Source organism: Polyergus mexicanus, unplaced genomic scaffold (genome assembly GCF_030449975.1).
Source record: "Polyergus mexicanus isolate NDT 795.1 unplaced genomic scaffold, iyPolMexi1.0 SCAF_11, whole genome shotgun sequence".
NCBI classification, from domain to species: Eukaryota; Metazoa; Arthropoda; class Insecta; order Hymenoptera; family Formicidae; genus Polyergus; species Polyergus mexicanus.
Window position 1 is genome coordinate 1,293,445 of NW_027223331.1, and position 24,510 is coordinate 1,317,954.

Here is a 24,510-nt window from a genome sequence, read left to right on the forward strand (position 1 = left end):
TAATTATATATTTAATCATATATTTGTCAAAAAATATTTATACGATTATCAAAATTACAGAGCGCGATTCTCAAACATTTCAACACAGTATCTCAAATGCGCCCGCCGTAGACACTCGGCAAATCAGAGCGCAGAAAGATATTATAACCTCAATTATCAAAGAGAGAGAAATTATAGAAGAATAATATAGCCAAAAGAGAAACACGACGGAACGAGGAGAGATTTATTTTAATTTTCGATGACATATTATGGTAACTTATTATTTAATTGTTATTGTCACAGTATTATTATGTCAAGTTCTTTTATAAAACATTGTTTGAATTTTTCCCATATTTTCATTTGAACATGTCTATAAAAAGCGCTTATTGCAATATTAAATTTCAGTGTTAAATTTCATTTTATTTAAAGAAATTTTTAGATATTTATTAATAGAATAGTGATAGTGTGAAAATAAGTATGATAATTAATCTAACATGGTTTACGTATATAAGAAAATAATGTACTGTCATACAGATAATAACAGGTGATATGGTAATAATTTTCAGAAATAAATTTTTTGCAGCGCCAAACATGAGGCATACTATGAGGATAATGAATGTCAACAACCTGACAATAGGTATTACAGGATTCTGTGAGATCTTTGTCCCAAATTCTGTCTATACACAATGTGTACGTTGGAAAAGAAAGCCAATTTGGATGCCTACAGCAAAATCCAAAGTATTTCGAATACCAAAGAAGCCTGTCATACCCACAGAAGAGCATCTGGAGATTCAGCGTTTATATAATAATTACAGAACATATATAACATCGCTTAGGTATTTATACATATGTACACATATATATATATATATATACATAATGTGGCTCAATAATTCTGAGATTATTTCTCTTATTATATTTTTGGATCTTTGGCTAATAAAACATTTAGAAGTCTGAATGTAGATCTTGTTTTAGTATTAGTTTTAAATTAACAGGTAATATATTTCAGAGGATATTTGGTACAAGTTGCAAAGGAGAACACGGTGCAATGTGACCAGGCTGTTATCGAGCAAGCTGAAAAGGAAGATTTCCAGGCATGTAGCGCGATAAATGACGAATGGAATACAGAGGTGGCAAAAATACGAGAAGTTAGATTGGCGAATATGAGAGAGAAACGCAAGGAGTCTATTCTGCAGAAATTGCTGCAGCAAGAGAAGCGGGAGGAGGAACGGAGGAATTATGTCGACGAACACATTAGAAAGGTTAAGGAGGAATCTCTTACATTCATTACCGCAGAGAACGTGGATGCGGCGATCGAAGAGTGCTTGACGAATATCGTCGATTATAATCGCGCGTTAGATTTGGAGGGAAACTGGTATGATAGGGAGTATCCTCCAAAGAGTGTTCCATCTTTTGAAGAAACGCAGAAACCGGCAGTCATCGAGAATTGAGTATAGATTTAGAAAAAAAGACAACACTTTGGTAGACTTATACTTGTTTTCCCAAACATCTTAAACTTTTGCAAAAATATAATTAATTATGATAATCATAATACAAATATAATTAATTATGATAATTATAATAAAAACGAGCTATTGTTATTGTAACAAGTATTGAAATAAATATATCCCGCGCTCTTGTTCCTTACTCTTTGCATAATATTTAATATTCTCAGAAAATTAGACGACCAATCAATATATATTTTGGGATTAATATATTATTTTTTGATTGATATATACAATATATCTATTTTATTCTGTATCTATACAGAATACAATTAAAAAATTGTGAACAAGTTTTATTGTAGAAACTTACCTACAAAATAATACACAGATTATATAATTCTCATTATTTGTACAAAATAATTTTTACTGAGTCGACAGTATTTAATTAAGATACGGGGTAATTAATCAAGCTTTCTTACAGTAGAAAAGCAGAGAAAAGCATTTGAAACCCGTCGTATAATTAGTGCCATGTGTTATGGAGTACCTCATTAAAAGCGTGCGGCTCCAATGCAACCCGGTTGTATATGCATATCTCGGCATGTATATATACAGGCGACTGCCTGCTGCTGTATTTACCTGCTTCCTTTTAACGCATTTTAAGCGCAGTCTTTCGCGAACGGCGCGCCGACACGTACCACTAATTTCACCTTCTCAATTCTTGAGGCAAAAGGAAACTCTTGTATTTTCAGAGACGCATAAAATCCGTTTGAATTTTGACAAAACGTGTTACAGTAAAAAAAAAGCGCAGTATATATAAACAGCCGCTCATTCGAAAAATCCAAAGTGCTTCGCGTCTTACGGTAAATGAATGAATTAAAACGAAATTTTATGAAAATTTATACTGTAAAGCATCGTACAAATATTTTGTATTGTATTTAAAAAAGAGTCTATAAGGATTCATATCGTAAAATTATGAATTCCTAGAATTTTTTATATCTGTTTGATTCAAAAATTTTTCAATTTTATTTCTATTTATTTTTTTAATATTTCCATATAAATTAAATAATTAAAGTTTTAAAAGACGAATTTTTTTGGATTAAGTTGTTATCTATTTGATAATAAAATATAATTATTTTTCTAAAAGATCAGTAGATTTCGACTATTAGAAAAACGACATATTAGCGAAAATGTACAGTGTACACGTGACACGAGGAAGATCTTCGGAGCGAAAAAAACATTCGGGCGATATGGATAGCGAAATCAGAGGGTACGGAAGCCGGAGAAAGGAATCGATTTCTATGAAACTGAAAAATTACATCCGTTCACAGTTTCAGTCTGACGCCATATCGGGTGAGTCGGAAAAAGTTTAGCATCAGATATTAATATCATGCCTTTATCAATTTTTTAACATCGGATTCGCAATAAATTTTTAAGACTTGATTTTTATCAGCAGTTGATTTGCTCATATATTTTATAATTATTGAATCTATAAATGTATGTAAATTATAGACGCACGCTCGGTAGATCTTTTTATGCATGAACTTTATTTGTTTATTATATATTAATATACAATATATTTTGCAGTTTCACTGCATATTCTAATTAAAGGTGTATATAAGAATCTTTTATTATTTGTTTATTAATTATTTTTATCTATATAATTTTTTTTCTTTTTTCCCTAATTTATTTGTCTTGTTATTTTTTTATATAATATATAGAATGTAATATATATATTCTATATATAATATAAAAATCCTAATTCTTTCTAACACGAAAAAAATTTAAATACTTTTTATATCGCGAGATATCGCACTTTTGCGTAAATGATATTTCAAGTATTTAATTAATTAATATAAGTATCTTATTAATCTATATATATATATATATATCCGATCTACGGAACACATTGGCTCCCCGCCCCTTTTTTACTTTTATGATATTGTATCCTGAAGCATTTATATTTATTCAAAATAAAGTAACCAATGATTCGAAGCTGGAAAAATGTACGTTCAAAAATAGATCTGGTTATCTATCACCCAAATGATTTCAGCTTTAACTTTTCTGTTTGCTATTGATCTCTCTTCGATTATCGTTCTCGTTCCAGTTTCAAGTCGGGAAAATAATTGCGCATGTCACTCACTGGAAGTAATGCGAAAACGCGGAAGAGCGCTTAATGAGCGATTAATGGATCTTATGCCAATAGGAATCTCGCAAAATAATTATTTAAGTGTCATTGTGCGGTTCGCGAAGATGAGAAGAGACTTTGGTTGTCCCAATTCCAAATCGGAATAATAACGATCCAGAGATCCTTCCATAACTTGAGAGAATTTTAATCATTCTAGAGAAACAGTCGTTTATCGTCATTCTATGACGAGAACGTTATTCGTTCCAATCACAAAATCTAGTTATTGTTCTGTTTACTGTCATAAATGTGTTGAGCGATTTCTAAGTCTTCCTCGACGCGCTGGAAATGTCATTGCAGAAGAGCGAATCCGAAATTGGGATAGTCATGTCGTCGCCGATGGATGACGACTCATATTGATTCATCCACACGTCATTGATGGGAGCCTCGGGAACGTCGCCAACGATCTCCTTCAGGATGTCGTTACCAGGAATAATGGTTGTGTGCATTGTCGTCGTCATATCATGTTGCACGAACGAATCGCTGGATATATTTGTCATTCGCATACCCTGCGATGCATCATTGTATAACATCCAATAGGGCGAAAAAGAGTGTTGCCGCTGCTCGGCGGTATATCTTCGTTCAACCGAACATCGGCCGTTATTCGTCAATGTAGATCGCTGCGAGACGATCGGGGCCATGTAGCAGTAAACACAGGATGTCTGACTCAACTTGGAGTAATCTACTTGCTTGGACATGTGGTAGTTCAGAATGTTCTCTAGATTGTTGTTGGTCTCGGTGGTCCATTTCGGCCAGTAAGGCTCTATTCCTGATTGATGAAATATCGCTTAATTAAAACGCCAAGAAGAGAATCAAAAAATATAATCTGTTTTTCGATAAATTATTATTTATGAAAGTGATCGATAAAAAAAAAATTTACGTGGAAGTGCGTATTTTTTTAATATTCTCTTTTTAACACACATGGTTGAAAATTTTATACACACACACATATATATATATATATATATATATATATATATATATATATATATATATATATATACATATATATATGATTTCTCATATACTTATGTAAAAATTTTTTAATTTTATTTTTTTTATATGTATTTTTTATATTATTTTTCTCTTTATGTTTATATTATTTATTTATAACAGTGAGAAAAATTAATAGAACAAACGCGCACCATTCGCTGGTCTCTGCATATTCGCCGCATCAGTTCCGTGATTAATACCATTTTCCATCCCTGTCACAAAATTGTTTTGCTGCTGGTTCATTCTCTCGTTTAATGTATTGTTCGTCTCCTGAGTAAATCGAGGATAATGGTATTGATATTGCTGATCGTTCGTGTAAGTATTTTGCTGTGCATTGTTTTGTCCAAAAGTATCCATGTTGCGGAAATAACCTGTCCCCATCTCATCATTGTGTTTGCCGAAATTTTGCAGATAATAAATATCGTTGGGATCGTTAACTATCATGTCCGTACCAGTCATATAGTTTGATGCGTCCTGCGCGTCAACGTTGAAGAAGTTTTGGCTGCCGTTATAGGCGGTATTAGGCTGATACTGATAAGTTAAATTATTGTCCGCATTTGCGGTAGTCACGGCGGGATCTGTGTTGTTGTAGTAGATTGCGTGATATACTTTGGAAGACTGAAGATCGCTTTCAGGCATCTCCATGACGCTGGTGATCGTCCAATTCTGGTAGGGATTCGGCCGATTGTCCATGTCGCCGGAAAATCTGCACTGATCATCGCCTGTCATTGCATCTGCTGGAACCTGCTGAGACATCAGATTTGCCTCGTTAAGCATAAACTCGCCTCTGGTGTTTTTCAGCAAGCTATAGTATTCATTGGCGTTGCTTTCAAGCTGATTTTCATTCTCGTTGTTCTCCGATTCGGCGGTTAGGGTATCAGAATTATCCAACAGGTTGCTGGCCCAGAAGATTGAGCTGGCGATTTCGCCCAAATTGGCACCGACTGGCGCTTGTAGCATTCTCTTCAACAGGAACGAACCTTGCGAGCCGCTTTCGGGCTCCTTTATCATTTCATAGCTCGATCTGCCGTTTGATGAGATCGCCAAAGGATCCATGTGACTGATTAAATTCGCTTTGGGATAACTCGATTCATCGAGAGGGACTGTTTGCAGATTGGGCGGCATTGGTGTGGTCTGCAGGTTCACGATACTCAGATCTTGCACTTGGTTGTTGTTATTGTTGTCACACGTTTGAAACTCCCGTTGAATTCTCTTGAGTAGGAATTGCTTGAACTCCTCATAATGCGGGATCTTGGTATCATCATCCTTACTCACAATCTCCTCCTCGGCGCCGATCTGCAAAAATGGGAAGCACTTTGTGCGAAGTCAATCATCGCCCCTCGATTGCTACGTCGCGAAAGCGTATGGTAACGCAATATATTTGTTAACTCTTTTATAAAAGTCAAGGCAAAGAGAACAAGAATATGATCTATATGATGGACATTATATTGACACATCATGATCGATTATAATCAAATGTATGATCAAATTACAAATGGAAATTTATAGCAGCTCACCCACTGATAAGGCTGCTGTTGTTGAGGCTGCTGTTGCTGTTGTTGACAATAATAGTCATCATCGGTCATCATATAGTCTGGACTATGCAACGGCGTCGATGTTATTCCAAGTCTGAAATCTTTCGACTTCCTCGTCTTTCTCTTACGGCTCTTTCTCAATTCCTGCAGTAATCGGCCGAACTCCGCCTCATTTCCGTTTTTGGCGGCTTGCAGGACTTTGATCAACGCTTTCTTCTGCAGTAAAAATCTTGATAAAATACCGAAAAATACCAAATGGAAATAAAATAAATTTTTTTACGTAGAAAAATCCTTGGAAAGTATAAACTTCGAGAAATATTTTGTACGTACTGGCATGTTCTTGACACAATTATGCATAATAAAAGAATAAAATTTCTCAGAGGATCGAAAATTAAAAATATTGTTCGTCGAAATTGAAAATCTGATAACTAATATTTTGGGAATGTGAAAGAGGCTTGCAAATGTATCATTAAATTTGGTTAGAATTTCGCATAGCTTCTTACATCGTGAAGATATACAGAGGGGAAGAAATTTGTTCAATCATTTGCCAGATACGAGCAGCCTTTTTATATCGATTATTCATATCTACTTGGAGCAAGTAGATAGAAACGAACAATAGCATTCAAACAGTTATGGATCGAATATCCGTTAATCGCGATTAGCGCAATCTCTCTCGATGACATAGACGATTCTGACATTGCGTCGACAACTTGAAGAGCAATTAAGATCTTGGTTAGAATTTCCGTAATATTCCAAATTACATCAACATAATTAGACTGAGATTTGGCTAATCTTCGATTACCGCATTTCAGCTTCGTTAAAAATGTCAAACTCTTTGAATTACAATCACCATGGTCGGAGCACGATCGACGAAATTTGGATTAATCCTGTTCCGCTTCCGGAGCATGCGGAAGATGACAGACGATAGAGTTAAAACGAACAAGGAACAGGAATAGGGCAGACCGGGACGGTATTATCACCGTGATGACGATGGTAGCTCACCTTGACGTTACCCGGTATATGATACCTCAGGGCCAGGGCCTGCAGCTCCTTGTAGGACAATTGCGTGATATCACAGCCGACATTCATGATGCTGCTATGTATGGCGGAATTTCGTCTGCTTCGTCGCTCACCCGAATGGATTTCGAATTCGAGCCGACTGACTTTTAGCGCGAAACACCCTAAAGTGTCATTCCCAGAGTGTGATCGCGACTTTATTAAATTGGCACGATCCGGACCAATCGGTGAAGCTATTGATCGATTGGTTTATGAAATCAAAATATTATTGATCGACAATTTGGTGAATTTGCTTCGATTATCGGGGGAGAAACAACGCACCAATCCCAACTGTGAAAATACCTCTAGAATTGTAATTTAGAAAAGGTAATAGATCAAGTATAAAGGTATAAAGCTGACTTCGAGTAGTGATTGTCATGTTTGATTAAATTTTGTGCCGCTTCTCTCTCTCTCTCTCTCTGTCACCACCGTTTGTGAAACTTGTATCGATGCACGCCATAATCATATGATATGATGGTGATAATGTGCTACTTAATTTTCTTTATCAATTTAAAGCTTTTTCGTAGTAAAGTGCAAAATTTATAATGATTATGTGGTGATTAAACGTAGAAGAAAGAAGTCAATTTAAACTCGATCATTTTGGCTGGAGAGTTTTGTTGTGATTATTCCATTTCCATAAAATCTGATTAATTTGTGTTGTGCAAGGTTGTGGAAGTGAGAGATAGATTAAAACAGGAAAGAATGATAAATATTAAATATAATAATATTTGCAACATATCTCGACAAATTGCGTCGCAAGTAAACTCGAGTTCCCGCACGTGCTACTTTTGCATATCGACTCGTACGTCGCGTTTGTTTACATGGAAAAACTCGCGAACTTCGCGAGCCGAGTGCTCGTAAAAAATTTACACGAGTTTGAGATTGAAATGTATATACACTGTGTAACAGAAATTTACGGTAGGTTGAGAAACGAAAAAAGATAGACGTAATAAGAGTGATTACTACAAATGGATTGATTGACCGATGCAAGAATAATATTCAAAAAATGAGGAAAATTCAAATATTTATGCAAATATATAAATACATTTACATCAGAGATTTATTTCTAATCGAGATATATCGAAATTTTTTAATGTTTTAATTATACGAATTCCAGGTGATATTGATGTTTTATGCTCTGATATGTGACGTAAAGACGAGAATGTTGTGAATTAATAACTCTACCTGCTATTTTTGCAGAAATCCGATGCAGATTGATCCGTTTTACTTCATCGCGTTATCTTCTTAGAGAATTGATGTACTAAATGTTTGGTAAGAGAAATATCGCATTGCTTAGATTTTGATAAATTTCGAAAAAATATAGAACTTATTTTTTTTTTTGCAAAAATTATTAATTTAATAGCTGAACTAAATTTAATAACTACAGTTTAAGAGAAATAGAAAGGAAGTCTTTGTTATTATTTTCCCATGTTTACGCATATTAAAGTTGTGCTTGATAACTTAACTTGATATATATTGCCTTTTTTGACAATTATATCGTTTATTAATGGGCAAATATTTATTTTTAGATTGAGACAGCTAACGATTAAAATGTCAGCTGAGTTGACGTTTCATGACAAATTATTTCAATAATATTATTGGACGCGTCAATGAGCCCGAAATTTCAATAAAACAACAACGCCATTGTATTCCGCAGTTCTACTTTGTGAGATACAATTTTTACTGCTTCTCGAAAGCTTTTAACGTTTCGGGGCTTTCGTAACTTTTAAAAAGGCTTTCAAGAGTTTCAAGACTTTTATTTTTAAGGCTTTCAAAAGACTTTCATAGTTGTTAACTGCTTAGAATCTCTTTCTCCGCAACATGAATTTTAATTTCAATAGTAGTTTTCATTTTTTGTTTGTCAAGCACGTCTACCTTTTCTTATTAAATTCTCATTGAAAATCAGGAATTCAAAAATTTTAGAATAATTTATTTGTATCTAATTAGCAATTAGAGTTAGAAAAAAAGTGAAAATAGACTAAAATTTTTCAACTTTCTATAATTGGTGGGAAGGAATTAATTAATATCTCGCTAAATCAAAGCTTTTTCTAGATTTATTTCTTGTCCTCTCAATATCTAACTTGTTAGCTAGATGTACTAAATTTCTCTTATTGGGAGAAGTTGAAAAATTTACAACTTTTATCCGAGATAAATTTTTTCAGATTTTTTGAAATGTTTTAGGAGAGAATTCCGGTTTTTTGATAATAACATTTGAAATAATTCGAAACTTTTTGTTCCAAGTGACTCGAAGTTTTCATTGAACCGTCACCATTGTAAGCTGTCGAAGATTGTCGCACTTGCGCGCTGAGAAAACGACATGCGACACGCTTTCCCCAAGAACCCCCCGATACTTCAATGTGACATCGGCGCGTCCACAGCAACCAGTAATAGCAGCAGCAGCAGCAACAGCAGTCAACGGTGTATCTTTTGCGCAGCATCCGCAACTGCGTTGTGATTCATTCTCGGCTCTACTTGCGTGAACGGAGCTTCTCGTCGGGAAGGGTGTCTCGGAATGCGTCGCGCAGATCAGTGGTGGTGAAATCGAATCCCGATAATCTCGTCCCGCCGCCAATATATCAAGGGCAGGCCAAGCAGGAAGTGTCGTGCGGGCTTGCTGGCCGATGAAGGCGCGTAAGAGCCGCGACAAAAGTAAGTCCGGAAAGCGAGAACGACTGTAAACAAAAAAAGAGAGAAAAGGCTGCTGCCCGAGATCGAGCTCTTCCTTCTTCTTAATTGCTCGTCCCGTATTTGTGTGTGGCCGTTCGATATATTCAACGTTTATACAAGGTTTGCACAGCCATTGATACTTGGACCAGTCGATCGACTACTCAACGGAGAGCGTCGTTGACAAGTGGAGCGACAGCCAGGGGTGATAACTACCGAATGCAGCACCAAGGTGCGATGATCAGTGATGGGTCCTCTCTTCTCTTTTTACCCCTCTCCCCCTTTCGCCCTATGGACACGGGTTGCCTGATCTGTTTACCTGTTTGTCTGTCTGTCTTGTCCGTATATACATAGTAATCCCGTGTGTTCTGTGAATGGTAATTTTTGCGTAGGTCTGAATCCAACCCTTGTCGCACCAGGACTGTTAATGTGTCAAAGGTCATATCTTTCGACTTGATGAAAGGTCATATCTTACGAGTCTTTGGATGCCTTCTCGGGTGATATGCTTAGATACCACACTTTCTCTAATCTTTCAGATCTTGTTGCTATCGATTTTAGGGCTTTTTGACGTTTAAATATTCTTGGCTTTCGAAATTGTCCGCTTCTCTTTTATCTCCTTCGGCTAATCAGTGTATCCATCTCTACAACAATATCGTATTTTCAGATTCTGAAATCAAAATCTCTGAACTTTTGACACTTCAATTTTTTTAGATTCCTTACAGCAAATATTTTAAATAATTCTTCAATCTATAAATTTTCATAGTTTCTCGAGATTTTTAGATCTTCAAGTTTTCTAATTGCTTTACTTAGCTATCTTCGCTATCTATATATTTATATTATTTGTTGAAACTGTAAAATTTTTCTATATTCAAAAATTTTAGTCTTCCTTCTTTAAAATATTATAGGATCTAGGATTTTTAGATTGTTAGATTCTTTAAATTTTTCAATTTTTATCTCTTAAAAAAGATCTAGAGAGAGAGAGAGAGAGAGCGCTAATCTCTCTCCCCTTCTCTACACTTTTAGATTCTTAAATTCTCTTGCACTTTGCATTATTTTGCAAGTTTAAAATGATTAGTATATATAGTAATATAATATACAATATATAATAGTACATATAGTATTGTATTAAATATATAGCAAAATATATATATAATATCAAGAAATTAGAAAAAAAATAAAATTATTAAATATTATAAAGTATTATAAATTAAAATTACTAAATATTAAAAATTATTATAATTAAAATATATTATAATTTTATATTCTTTTTATCTAACTTTTTGCTTGTTATATAAATAATAGTAACACATATAAAATGTTAGTGAGCATCTTGTTTTTATAGATAGAAAATCTTATTTATAGATAGAAAATCTGTGCTTTAGAAGAATTTATCTCGGCAGCAAAATTTTTTCGCGTATCTTTGCGAATATTCGCGCAGCTTTCGTAAAAAGAAGGGATGGTCAGGAAGCACGGGGTAGGAGCTGCAACGTTACCATAGCAACCCCGGATACCCGGGAGCAGAGCTAAGGGTCGTAGCATGCGTAAAGGATGATCGAAACGTCGCGATCCTTTAGAAAGAGAAAGTGATTCTTGACATATGATCATTAATCATTAGGCGATATAAATTTGCAATGCAAGTTTCCACCTATATCCCTGGATCATTCTTAAATCTTTCGATTTTTTAGATTACTGGATAGATTAGCTTGTTTTTATAGTTTTTAATTTTTGAAATGTAGATTTTAGAAATTCTTATCTCTTGAATTTGTAGATCTCTCAAAATTTGAATCTTCAGACCTTTTTACATTTTTAGATTTCTTCGTTTTTGTATCTTCATATAATTTTCTATTCTTAGATATTTTTAAAATTTTTCTACCATATATTATCGTAGAGTATCATGCTTAAAAGTTATATAGTTTTATATCATAATTTTATCACAGTTTTCTTCCAGAATTATAATAAGCTCTTTGATATATAGTGAGCTTTTATTATTGTTTAATTAGTCAGTAGTATAGCGTTGAACATACATAGTATTAGTTAATTAGTTCGTTGATTAACATTATTGCGATGAGAATTTTTACGAAAATCAAGAGTAAAGTGTTTTTTCATAGTTTGCATTTGCAAAATTGTTATATATAAATTGTTTATTACTTTTATAAAATATTATTTCTCTTTAACAATTGTATGTCAAATACGCACATATATTAAAATTAAAATTAAAGGCATACCCTTGTACTGCAAGAAGCATTTCTGATTAAATTTTATGGAATAAAATATTCACCCAACATCGTAAAATAGTATCTATGGATTCTTTTCATTCTCAGAACTTGAAGACTGTAATCTTGCAATCTTATTCGAGCTCTCTCACAATTTTTTCTCAAACTTCTTCAACGACTCGCACTGCAGAGACACAAGGTCGTCCGTCAAAAATAATTTTACGAATTAAAAATATCAAGTTATTTATGAAATTATATAAAATTAATTAAAATATTAATAATACAATGCGAAATTATTTTATATTTTTCAATTTTCCTAAATCTGGATGATATAAAATGTCAAAACTCTTAATATGCCTTTTTAACAAACTATATAATTTACAGATTCTTTTAATTAAAAAAAAAAACGAACGACCTCGTGTAATGCGAACTACTTCCGTGATTTTTCTTTACCCCTGTTGTCTCTCGCTTCTCACGACTTCTCTCCGTCTGCAAGTCTGTGCACTGTGTAGGTCCCCTAGAGTAGAGCTATCCTTTTTCAGAAATGTTAGAATCACGGTTTCTTGAAAAAAATAAAAAAATAAAAATAGACCCCCTCTATATCTTTCTCACTCAAGTAGAAAAGAAGAAATAGATGGAATCGCCCTCCCTCGTCACGAGTGCGACGAGTGGTTGTTGGAGCCCTTCGATCAAAGGGTACCTTCTCCCTGCGCGCTTTGACAAGAGGGAGGGCGCAAGAGGGAGCATCTCGAAGACGCGGCGCAGTCTTAGGAGTGAAAGATTTGCGAACTTGCAGAAGGAGAACTTGAAGGACTCGGGGACGTTTTAGGGAGCTCCGGGAGTGCCGTAGCCCTTGGCGGCCGACACAGACCGGAGGAGCTCGCCACACTCGCGGCCACAACTAGGTTCTCGCGGAAGGAGATCCAGCTGATCTACCGGGGCTTCAAACAGGAATGCCCGAGCGGCCTAGTCGACGAAGATGCTTTCAAGCAAATCTTTTCGCAGTTTTTTCCGCAGGGAGGTAATGAAGGGATGATGATGATGACGATGATGACGATGGTTGCCAATGCCAATCGCTAACACTGATAAATACAAATTTATTTTTTTTGTTACGTTCGCAAATTTTGAATTATAAAGAAAATATATTGATTTTATTACAGTGAAATGCAAAATAGAATTTTGACAGTTTATAGCCTTTCGAAAAAAATATTGAAATACCGCTTTTCCCTTAAATTCAACAATTTACATGAATGTTTTTTGAAATAATTGAATTTTCCATGATGGCTAAATTTTAAAAAGAAAACTATACATATAGTAAATATTTGTTTATATGAATTTTTAATTTTCTGGTCTCTCGTAAATTTTTGAACTTTATAAAATGAATAATTCTATGCTGAGAAAAAATCATATATATACTTTTTTTTATATATTATTATTATTATCACTCTTTTCTGATTATCGTATGTTTTAGATGCAAGTCAGTATGCTCACTATGTTTTCAACACCATGAAGAGAAAACCATCGGGCAAGATAAGTTTCGAGGTAAGCGATATCGCAGGGAGAGGGACAAACGTTTTAGAGAAACTCGAATGTGTTTCCAACCCTTTCAAACCTTTTAAACTCTTACCAAATGGGTATATACTATCCCAGTTATTCGGAAAACACAGTTTGGAACTAAATTTTAAACTTTTTGAATAGGAATTCCTCACTATATTGTCGAAGGTATCGAGAGGATCGGTGGAAGAGAAGCTACAGTGGGTGTTCGGGCTGTACGATCTGGACGGGGATGGTCTGATAAGTAAAGAGGAGATGCTGGACGTCGTGGGATCCATTTACGAGATGCTGGGTCGTTACACGCAGCCGCAGATCCTCGAGCCGCACGTGGCCGCTCGTGAACACGTCGATCGCATTTTCCATGTAAGTATTAGCATGACATCCCTGTGTATAATGAGCAAAAAATATCTGAATTAAAAATAATAAAAAATGTGAATAAAATATCCAAATGTCAAACAGGAATTTTTATCAACACAGAATTTTTTTTTTAAATCTCTGACAATTCAAATTATACAATTTATTATTTATTCGGAGAATAAATGTCAATTTTTTAAAAATATCTAATTGTTATATATAATAATTTATTAATTTTTAAATTTTATAAGTTTTAATCATAGATCAATACTTATTGTTAGTATAATTTCTTAATGGTAACTTACGATACTAATTACTTATATTATTAATTATTAATTATTAGTTATATTAATAATGTTTTACGCATATTTTAGTTGATGGACGCAAATAAGGACGGCGTAGTGACCATCGAAGAGCTAGTGCAGTGGTGTTCCAAGGACGAGCAACTATTGCGAAGTCTCGATACTCTGGACACCGTATTATGAGATCTTAAATTATTATTGAAAATTCCAGTATCGGATTATCAATCATGCTTTGAGCAATGATTAGGCACGCAAAGTGCCGTGAATCTTTTCATCAATTTACCCGTCTCTCTTTACGCGAATAATACGCTATGCAAATTATCAATGATCATAAATGATTGCGCAAAGGAAAAACGATAAATATCGATTGAGGGCGTTTAAAGAATTTTATGAAAGAGAAAATGAAAATCCAACTAAACTTCTTTGCGGATCGTAAATTTATAATTTACAGGCATAATGTAAAACGCAATAATTCAAGGTGTCGTTTGTTGTAAGAGAAAATCAAACGCGATCAGAATCGGAATATTATTGTTCGAGACATCTCTTTAAGAAAAGATGCTGGAGAACCCTTTTGCACGTGTCTTTTGTAAATATGTATGTATCCGGTTTACACACATCTACCTGGTCTTTCATATACAAAACTTCTAGTTACGTCACTCAACGATAGATCTGAAAGAATCGAAATTTAAGTCGCCTTCGAAATTTTTTGAAGCTTCATAGCTTTGAAAATTTGGAAAAAAGAAGTTACATATGAAAATATTAAATTTATACATATATTATATTCACATATATTATTACAAAATTGTTAAATATTATTAATTAATTATGATACAAAGAGTAAATCGTTCGAAATACCTAGTTTTTCGCAGAAAAATAACTGAAATGAGATCAAATGGATATGAATTTGATCTGTCAAAAAAAAGATTTATAATTTATGAAAAATCGATTCTTAAACTTTTTGCATTTTTCATTCAATTTTTTAGAATATATTCTTAGATATTTTTGTTAATTTACTTTTTTATAAGATTATTCACAAAGTATTGTGAAATGTCTCACAGCCTCTGAATCTTCAATAGTATAATATATACATTAATCAATTGATCTTTTGGGCGTAAATCTGCCCTAGCTCTTTAAGATTTCCAAATTAATCTTTCAATCTTAATATATTAATTCTTGTCAATGCCGAATTTGAATTTTTTAGGCATCGATTACGAAACGATACTCTTTTCGGACCAAGTTAACGAAACCAATTTTATCCTGTTATCACCTGGTCAATGCCTCATGTGATTTATCCTGTACCTTATTATTATACATAATAGTATATTCTAATATTAATATAAAATTATTATTAGACTTAAGATGATACTCATTGTCTGCCATGCGTGATGTTAGTAACAACAATTTTTTTCAGATTATTTATCTTAATATTTAAAGATTGTTTACTTTGCATTTTTTTGAAGTTTTAAATTCTTCGATTATTGTAATCTTTTTGCATTGGATTTTTATACGCGATTCAACTATATGCAAAACTTTTAATTTCTAGAATGCTTAAAATTCCCAATTATTTAATTCTTTGATTTGCAAATTTTTTTTCGAGTTTTAAAGAAGAAGATTTTTCTATACAATCCTCTTTATTGTACGATCTTCGTGGCAGATAAGACGTATCGATACCCTTATTATTACATTATTATTATACACTCGTTCTTAAATTATTGTTATTTAAAACTCGATCTCTCTATATACAGAAATGAGCTATATCGACTTCGTTAAAAATATTTCGCGAAATTTATTCTCGTTCGCATATATCGCGAGTTTTTCAGCGTTTATGAACGCAAAATACATCCTTCGCGTATACTGAGATTAGCGTATAGTATGTACATACATATATACATATAATCTTTGTTGAGATGCATGTATATTTACACATGCATATCTGTAAAAATAAATCTATCTTTGTACCTCGAACATCACTATATATACTTCTTGTTTATTGAATTCTTAAAAATATAAAATATATAAGAGAATATGTATCATCGCGATTAAGTTATATATATATATATATATCTTCGATTTTCAAATGGCAGCAGCTAATCAAAAACGACTTATTCGTTGATCTATTTTTCCTTAGGACGCGTTTCATTTAACGCCTGCAACGCTCGCGGTATCATTTCAACCTTTTCAGCCGGTTGTGAACTACGGATTCTATTTTTTCGTATTACGGCTACGATACAAGAAAAAAAAAAATAATATTATGATTGCAATATTCATGATTAGTGAAATTGTAAGTTTATAGCTAAAAAACAATTTTTTGGAAAAAAGAGTCAAAATAGAAGCTGCGATCGAGAAGATGCTAGAAATGCTGCGAAGCGTGTGACGAATCAGAACAGAAAGAGTAAAAGTTTTTTCATTCTGTTTGGTTAATGAAATGTTTCGAAGCATCTTGAACGTCTTCTTGACCGCAGCTAAAAATTTTGCTTCAATCTTCAAAGCGAAAATAATGAAACGTCGTCTATTGAGAGTAGAGTTGCCAAAATGTGATGCGCAGAGCGCTCTGCGCATCACATGACGCGGTTCACGTTCGCGTTCACGCTTCACGCTTGTGTGCGTTAGGCCGATATTACATTTGTCGTACAACAAACTTTTTAAGCGCATTGATTAGCTAATTTCTAGAGACTCGAGAAAGTTTCTATTTTGCAGCCAATCAATATGCTTAAAAAGTTTGTCGTACGACAAATTTTTCAAGCGCATTGATTAGCTAATTTCTAGAGACTCCAGAAAATTTCTATTTTGCAGCCAATCAATATGCTTAAAAAGTTTGTCGTACGACAAATGTGATAACGGCTTTATCCCCTCTACTGCCGAGTCGGTATCACCGACTCGGTGAGCGGTGAGCCGGGATCCGGAATCCGGAACCTGTTTCTGGCGCTTCTTCCACTTCCACTATTTACTCAGCTGTTCTGGTCATCTGATCCGCTGAAGAAGAAAGAAGCAGGAAAATATTCTAGAACACGTGCGTATGTATGTACGCCAGAGTTTATCAAAACGTGTTTTCTTGCTGGAAATTTAGAAGATATAAGTATTCTATAGCTGGAAAACATCATTAAAGGGAAAATCAAGAGCACAATCGGTTTTTTTTACCGCAAAAAGTAAAAACAGGTGAAAAGACATTATAAAAATTTAATAAAATAATTATGACTGTTTTGATTTACACATTTTTATAGCAATTGTTATAAATATATATGTTGTTTATGTACATATATAGAAAGAAGCATAAACATGGTGAAGGAACAGTTCCGGGAGACGAATGTCGCCAGCAAAATGTAAGTAAATTCATTTATTTTGACGCTTTTATTTTTATTTTAAGGGATAGAATAATGTTCTTACTGTTACAAGTCTCAGACAATTATATTACTTACCTTTTTATGTATATAATCTGTAACATGTGCTTTCTACTTTTACATTTTTTTTTATCCAGCTCCCATATATCTTTTGAAGCAGACAATATGTATAATATGCTTATGCAATCCAGTGTGCCAGTTATCACTAAAAACTTATACAATGAGGATGTCGAACGTACCCCAGTTATATATGGAATGCTTGATAGGCGCATGGTATTCAAAAATTATAATATCTGCTTTTATCTGCTTTAAGAAAAACAAAAAGTCTATAAGATTTGTTGCTTTTGTTCATAGGGAATAAGCGGTAATAGTGGTGAATGTTCTACGTGTAGTAAAACAGTGCACGATTGTGTAGGACACTTTGGTCATATGGATCTGGAATTACCAGTTTTTCATGTTGGCCACTTCAAATCTATCATTCAGATTTTACAAATGATTTGCAAGGTGATACTTTATTATGTAGCTATTTGATAAGATTTACCACACAATTGTTTCTCATATTGACCAATTATATTATATTTATAGAATTGTGCTCATGTTCTATTAACACAAGAAGAAAGGAAATTTTATTTGCATAAGATACAAAATCCACATATGGGATATTTAATGCGCAAGGCATTGCGTAAGCAAATCTGGGAGAAAGCAAAGAAGAATATAGTTTGTCCAAATTGTAAAGAACACAATGGTCCTGTCAAAAAAACAGGTTTTCTCAAGATTGTATATGAAAAGTATAAGAACTTGAAGAAAACGGATCCTCTTATTCAAGAGAAATTAACTGAGTTAGGCAAGGCAATGAAGGATGACGCAGAGCTTAAAAATATAGTAGAGCAAAATTATAGAACTGTATTTGATCTATATCTATATCCAAATGTGGTATGAATTTAAACTTTTTCAATTTTTTAATATCTTTTATATATATAATTTACACAAAAACTTAATCTAAGGTTAAAACTTAATTTAAGGTTCGAGAACTTTTCAACAGAATTCCAGTAGGTGATGTTTACCTATTATTAATGGATCCTAAGTGTGCTGTACCAGCAGATTTAATATTAACAAGGATTCCTGTGCCACCTGTTTGTATTAGACCTACTGTTTTATCTGATCTAAAGGCTGGTACAAACGAAGATTATCTAACAATGAAATTATCAGAAATATCTCTTATTAATGGTGTTATTCGTAAACAAAACAATGTTAATATCAATATGTATATGGAACATTGGGATTATCTTCAATTGCATTGTGGTCTGTATATTAATAGTGAAATGTCTGGTATACCTGCTCACATGCAAGTAAGTTTCTTAGCATATATTATCCAAAGATCTACAGCTATCTTTTTTTCAATAATATATACATTAATGCTCTTTTAGCCCAAAAAATTTGGTAGAGGATTGGTACAGAGATTGAAAGGAAAACAAGGTCGCTTCCGAGGTAATTTGTCTGGTAAACGCGTTGATTTTTCTTCTCGGACAGTAATTTCACCCGATCCGAATCTTAGAATAGATCAAGTAAGCATTGTAACTCACAAATGTAATTGAATAGTGATATAATATGGTATGAGATATCTACAATGTCGAATCTTTCTAAAGGTTGGTGTACCTAAGCAAGTTGCGATGACTTTAACATATCCTGAAAAAGTTAATCCCTCAAACATTGAATTAATGCGCGAATTAGTTAGAAATGGTCCAAATGTACATCCTGGAGCGAATTATGTACAATATAGCAATTCGCAAGATAGAGTATACCTTCAGTATGGCAATCGGAAAAAAGCTGCCCAAGATTTAAAGGTAATATATTAATATGATTTACAGTTCTTTTGTCTCTTCAGATTTATGTACATTTTTTTCATTGTGCTAATTATATTATAGAATGGTGACATTGTCGAAAGGCATCTCAAAGATGATGATTTGGTGTTGTTTAATCGACAGCCGTCCTTACATAAATTAAGTATAATGGCGCATAAAACCAAAGTATTGAATCATCGAACATTTAGATTTAATGAATGTTGCTGTGCACCTTACAACGCGGATTTTGATGGTGACGAGATGAATCTTCACCTACCACAGACCGAGGAAGCAAAAGCGGAAGCGCTAGTTTTATTAGCGGTAAATTATGTTTCTCAATTCATTAATTATAGTGTCGAGTTATATTCTAAAGTATATTTGCTTACAGAATAAATCCAATCTAGTTACACCACGCAATGGTGATTTACTCATAGCAGCTACACAGGATTTTATCACAGGTGGATATCTTTTGACTCGAAAAGATATGTTTTTTCAAAAAGACCAGGTTAAGTTGGCTCTTTGCTTCTTAGCCGGTTCGGACGCATCTCTGAGTGTAATCCTTCCTACACCTGCAATTCTGAAACCAGTTAAGTTGTGGACTGGCAAACAAATATTCAGTCTGATTATTCGACCAAGCGCGAAATCTCCTGTTAAAGCAAATCTAAAGGCAAAGGGCAAGACTTATACTACCGGCGAAGAATTTTGTATTAATGATTCTTGTAAGTTGCAACAGTAGTAATCCTATCGTAATTGTTTATTAAATATTTATTTAACGATCGGATTAAATCCACAGATGTTATTATTCGCAATTCCGAGCTCTTAGCAGGAGCAATGGATGTATGTACATTGGGCTCTGGATCGAAACAAAATATATTTTATATTCTGTTGCGTGACTGGGGTGAAGATGTTGCAACTGCGGTAATGTGGCGCTTAACTAGATTAACGAACCACTTTAATTTTGACAGAGGAATTTCTATTGGTCTCGGTGATCTTTTAGCGAATGAGGGCCTTCTTCGAGCCAGAGAAGCGATATTAAATACTCAGTAAGAATAATTTAAAATCAAATAACTTGATAGACGCTGCTTTAAATAAATAACTAATTCTGTTGTTTATTTAAAGCTACTCCAAATGCAGCGAATACATTCAACTAATGGAACAAGGTCAACTCGTTTGTCAACCTGGATGTTCGGAAGAAGAAACACTGGAAACGAAAATATTAAACGAACTTTCGGTGATTCGTGATAATGTTGGTAAAGCATGTTTGAAGGAACTGCATCCTACCAATATTCCTCTAATTATGGCACTCTGTGGGAGCAAGGGTAGTTACATCAACGTTTCTCAAATGATTGGTACGTTTAAATAAAAATTATATATATATATGAATTATCATGACATCTAACAGTATTGTATGTATATTGTATGTATATTACAGCCTGTGTAGGACAACAGGCTATTAATGGACATAGAGTGCCGAATGGATTCGAAAATCGTGCATTGCCTCACGTTTTACCACAGTTGAGGACACCCGATGTTAAAGGTTTTGTGAGAAATTCATTTTACTCTGGATTGGGATCGAAGGAATTTTTTTTTCACGCGATGGGCGGTCGGGAAGGTTTAACGGATACTGCTGTCAAAACTGCGGATACCGGATACATGCAGAGACGATTAATCAAGAGTTTAGAAGATCTGTGCATTCACTACGATAAGACAGTACGTAATTCAATGCGCGACATCATACAGATACGCTATGGTGGTGACGAAATGGATCCTACATACATGGAAGGTTTGTAAATTTAGCTACGTATTTTGTATAAATTTTGTAACAGGATTATAAGCATGTATGTTTTCTATATTTACAGGTAAAGATTGTGCGGTGGATTACAAGAGAGTATATGATCATGTGAGAGCAAAATCGCCTTATGAGAACGAAAAGTCTTTAGATGCTGATGGCGTGAGGAAGTGCACAAAGCACATGCTATCTGCTGAAGAATACAACTGTTTCAGTAAGGAATTCAAAGAGAAATTGACGTAAGTGCGATGATGAGTATATGATATAGATCGCGCAAATTTGGAACATCGCAGATTTGACAAATTAAACGTTACGGATCTTCTTTTTCGCAGTGAATTTATGGAAACGGTGGCACTGAAGATAGAGCGTTATCGAGAGAACATGAACTCGGAATTGTCGGTGATTTTGCAACTCGAACGTCTTACCGTTTCGCAATTGGTAGAATTTATTCACACGTGCAAGGAAAAGTACATGAGAGCCGTGATAGAACCGGGCACGGCCGTGGGCGCACTTGCTGCGCAAAGTATCGGCGAGCCGGGAACTCAGATGACTCTTAAAACATTCCATTTTGCCGGTGTAGCATCTATGAATATCACGCAGGGTGTTCCACGTATTAAGGAGATTATCAATGCGAGTCCGAAGATCAGTACTCCTATTATAATAGCAACATTGGTAAATGTGTTATTTCGAGCGTATACAAGTTTGTTCTATACAAAATATATATTTTAATCTTAATCTAATTTTAATCTCTTCTTTCGTAGGAGGATGGTACAGATCTTGAAGGTGCCGAGCGTGTAAAGGCAAGAATTCAAAAAACTACTCTGAAAGATATAACTGAATACATTGACCAAGTATATACGCGTACGGATTCTTTTCTTATGATACAATTAAACATGGACAAAATAAAATTATTGAAATTGGAAGTGAATGTTAATTCTATATGTAATATGTAAGTATTTGAAGACTTAATAAAATTAAAATAGTGTAGTCTTTAGATGCAAAAAATAATCTTCCATATTAATATCGGGTGATGACCGAGTGATGAGAGAAATAATTTATAATTTTAGACTCTGCACGTCAAAATTGAAACTAACTCCAAAAAACGTGCGCGCGGTAGGCGATTCAATTATTGTTATTCATCCAACTAAGCAAAAGGAGAATTCCAGTTTTCCGTTTCGTCGACTGATGGAGGCGCTTCCGAAAGTTGTAGTGAAGGTAAAAAAAGTAATTTGTGTGATGTGCGATTTATAATAAAATGCAGTGATATAATCTTCACTATATCTCACTATAAAATTGTATGATACATATGAAAAATATTTAAAATCTATTAGATTATATTATATAACATTAGATTATATAAAAATATATTTAGATTAATATAAGTCGCGTCAAATATACGCTGATGCTTATACAACACAATACTTAGATATTTCTAGGAGCCTTTCTATATTTTACATATTTAAAATGTTTATATTTATTGTGCACTAGGGCATGCCATCAGTTTCTAGAGTGGTTGTGCATAATGACACGTCTGATGGGAAAACAAGATGGAAATTGTTAGTCGAAGGGGATAATTTTAGAGAAGTTATGGCAACACGTGGGGTCGTCGGCAAAAACACGACGTCGAATAATACGATAGAAGTAAGAAAAGCCAGATTTTAGAAAAATTAATATCAAATAAAAAAATATATATATATATATTTATATGACTTTGTTTTAGGTCTTCAAAACACTCGGAATAGACGCAGCAAGAACAACTATCATGACGGAAATCAAATCGGTAATGGAAAATCATGGAATCAGTATTGATCGTCGACATTTAATGCTTTTGGCAGATTTAATGACGAGTAGAGGAGAAGTGCTTGGTATTACGAGACAAGGTTTAGACAAAATGAAAGAATCAGTTCTAAACTTGGCATCGGTAAAATTTTTCACTTTTCATTATATTTGTACGGTTTTTTTGATATAATAATTTTTAAATTCAGTCTTTTTATTACCTTTTTTTGATTCTATAATGTAAATAGAATATCAAGGAAATTTGTGGAAATATCTATTGCAAACGAGTTGTCTGTTACAGTTTGAGAAAACGTCGGATCATCTATTTGATTCAGCATATTATGGACAGAAAGATGTTATATGTGGCGTATCGGAATCAATAATAATGGGTATTCCAATTCCAGTGGGCACAGGAATGTTCAAGTTACTTCACAAATATCCTTTTCACATTATATTCATAATATATGCAAAGAATTAATTAATTTTTTTCTAACAGATATATTACACTTGTACATTTAATATATACATTATTTTCCTTAATGATTAAACACAGCAGACAAATATGAACCACACAAGAGAGAACTTCTATTTGATGATCCACAATTTCACAAGCAATTCCGTTCTGAAAAACGATTTATGCGATCACGACCGCGTCCAGTATTACAGACGTCGTAATAATATGTACATAAAATGTGTTTTATAAAAACGAAATCATTTACTGCAGCTAAAAAACAAATTCTTTTGCTTTATGATCAATATATCATTAATTTTTATGACATTGATATATAAGATAAAGATATATTTTTTTGCAATGGAATATTAATATTAAGTTTAATTAATATTAATATTATATTTAATTCATATATGTATATTAATATTAATATTTTTGCGATGGAATATTAATATTAATATCATGTTTAATTCATATATGTATATTTATTTCACTTATGTAATTTATAAAAGTATATACTTTTTGAGCCATGTATTTCTTCATAATGTAAATAAATATATATAAACAGATATAAAAAGATTTTATATGCACAGGATATACACCATTAAAAAATAACATGATACCAAAAAAATTGCTCTATTTCTACTTAAAGCGTAAAAGATACACTGAATATGATAAATGGGAATGTAAATGAAAATACATTTTAATGTGAGACAAAAATTTCTACTTCTGTTAATATAATGTAAAATATAAGAGGTATCTATTATTTCTATTTTTCAATTATATCAATTAGCAAATTCGAAATATCGTAACTGAAAATTGTCAGATTTAAGAGCAGAATGACAATGGATTGTACACGCGATCCCATTGTCAATTCCGTTATAGCTGCGAGAGGATAGCTGAAATTTTAATCGTTTCGAACGAGATATGGAATCGACATTTTTCAACGTATTCTCGTTGGGTAATGTCTAAAAGATATATATTTTAAAATTTGTGGTGTTTATTAAATATTTTGAATGTTTCAATTTTAGAAAATAC

At 33.4% G+C, this 24,510-nt stretch overlaps 4 protein-coding genes across 10 annotated transcripts; 3 read left to right on the forward strand and 1 right to left on the reverse strand.

Moving 5' to 3' along the window:
* The first annotated feature begins 108 nt into the window (after positions 1 to 108).
* On the forward strand, positions 109 to 1,609 carry Mrps26 (mitochondrial ribosomal protein S26). Of its 2 annotated transcripts, none has more exons than XM_070303987.1 (3): positions 109 to 251; positions 546 to 815; positions 989 to 1,609. In XM_070303987.1, the coding sequence occupies exons 2-3, from the start codon at positions 571 to 573 to the stop codon at positions 1,428 to 1,430; spliced, it is 687 nt and encodes a 228-aa protein (XP_070160088.1). In that variant the 5' UTR covers positions 109 to 251; positions 546 to 570; the 3' UTR covers positions 1,431 to 1,609. The 2 variants fall into 2 exon arrangements, with proteins under 2 accessions (XP_070160088.1, XP_070160087.1); XM_070303986.1 differs by having other exon boundaries at positions 563 to 815.
* Positions 1,610 to 2,126: 517 nt separating this feature from the next.
* On the forward strand, positions 2,127 to 16,229 carry LOC138937702 (A-type potassium channel modulatory protein KCNIP2). 3 transcript variants are annotated; one of them, XM_070304221.1, is made up of 6 exons: positions 2,127 to 2,284; positions 2,569 to 2,774; positions 12,864 to 13,088; positions 13,539 to 13,609; positions 13,766 to 13,984; positions 14,350 to 16,229. In XM_070304221.1, exons 2-6 carry the CDS (start codon positions 2,612 to 2,614, stop codon positions 14,458 to 14,460), a joined length of 789 nt encoding a protein of 262 aa, XP_070160322.1. In that variant the 5' UTR covers positions 2,127 to 2,284; positions 2,569 to 2,611; the 3' UTR covers positions 14,461 to 16,229. The 3 variants fall into 3 exon arrangements, with proteins under 3 accessions (XP_070160322.1, XP_070160323.1, XP_070160324.1); XM_070304222.1 differs by lacking the exons at positions 2,127 to 2,284; positions 2,569 to 2,774 and adding an exon at positions 9,325 to 9,839; XM_070304223.1 differs by lacking the exons at positions 2,127 to 2,284; positions 2,569 to 2,774 and adding an exon at positions 10,097 to 10,317.
* LOC138937527 (uncharacterized) lies at positions 3,771 to 7,387 on the reverse strand. 3 transcript variants are annotated; one of them, XM_070303888.1, is made up of 4 exons: positions 7,137 to 7,387; positions 6,117 to 6,350; positions 4,752 to 5,895; positions 3,771 to 4,375 (listed from the first exon to the last, which is right to left on the reverse strand). In XM_070303888.1, exons 1-4 carry the CDS (start codon positions 7,221 to 7,223, stop codon positions 3,870 to 3,872), a joined length of 1,971 nt encoding a protein of 656 aa, XP_070159989.1. In that variant the 5' UTR covers positions 7,224 to 7,387; the 3' UTR covers positions 3,771 to 3,869. The 3 variants fall into 3 exon arrangements, with proteins under 3 accessions (XP_070159989.1, XP_070159991.1, XP_070159990.1); XM_070303890.1 differs by having other exon boundaries at positions 4,752 to 5,913; positions 7,137 to 7,261; XM_070303889.1 differs by lacking the exon at positions 7,137 to 7,387 and adding an exon at positions 6,985 to 7,056 and having other exon boundaries at positions 4,752 to 5,913.
* Positions 16,230 to 17,175: 946 nt separating the features above from the next.
* Positions 17,176 to 23,878, forward strand: LOC138937701 (DNA-directed RNA polymerase III subunit RPC1-like). 2 transcript variants are annotated; one of them, XM_070304220.1, is made up of 22 exons: positions 17,176 to 17,433; positions 17,540 to 17,597; positions 17,753 to 17,888; positions 17,970 to 18,119; positions 18,201 to 18,548; positions 18,638 to 18,964; positions 19,043 to 19,180; positions 19,262 to 19,459; positions 19,541 to 19,777; positions 19,845 to 19,914; positions 19,987 to 20,175; positions 20,250 to 20,499; positions 20,576 to 20,805; positions 20,889 to 21,239; positions 21,316 to 21,484; positions 21,578 to 21,917; positions 22,007 to 22,194; positions 22,313 to 22,460; positions 22,734 to 22,886; positions 22,966 to 23,166; positions 23,323 to 23,456; positions 23,573 to 23,878. In XM_070304220.1, exons 2-22 carry the CDS (start codon positions 17,554 to 17,556, stop codon positions 23,694 to 23,696), a joined length of 4,125 nt encoding a protein of 1,374 aa, XP_070160321.1. In that variant the 5' UTR covers positions 17,176 to 17,433; positions 17,540 to 17,553; the 3' UTR covers positions 23,697 to 23,878. The 2 variants fall into 2 exon arrangements, with proteins under 2 accessions (XP_070160321.1, XP_070160320.1); XM_070304219.1 differs by having other exon boundaries at positions 19,845 to 20,175.
* Positions 23,879 to 24,510: the final 632 nt, after the last annotated feature.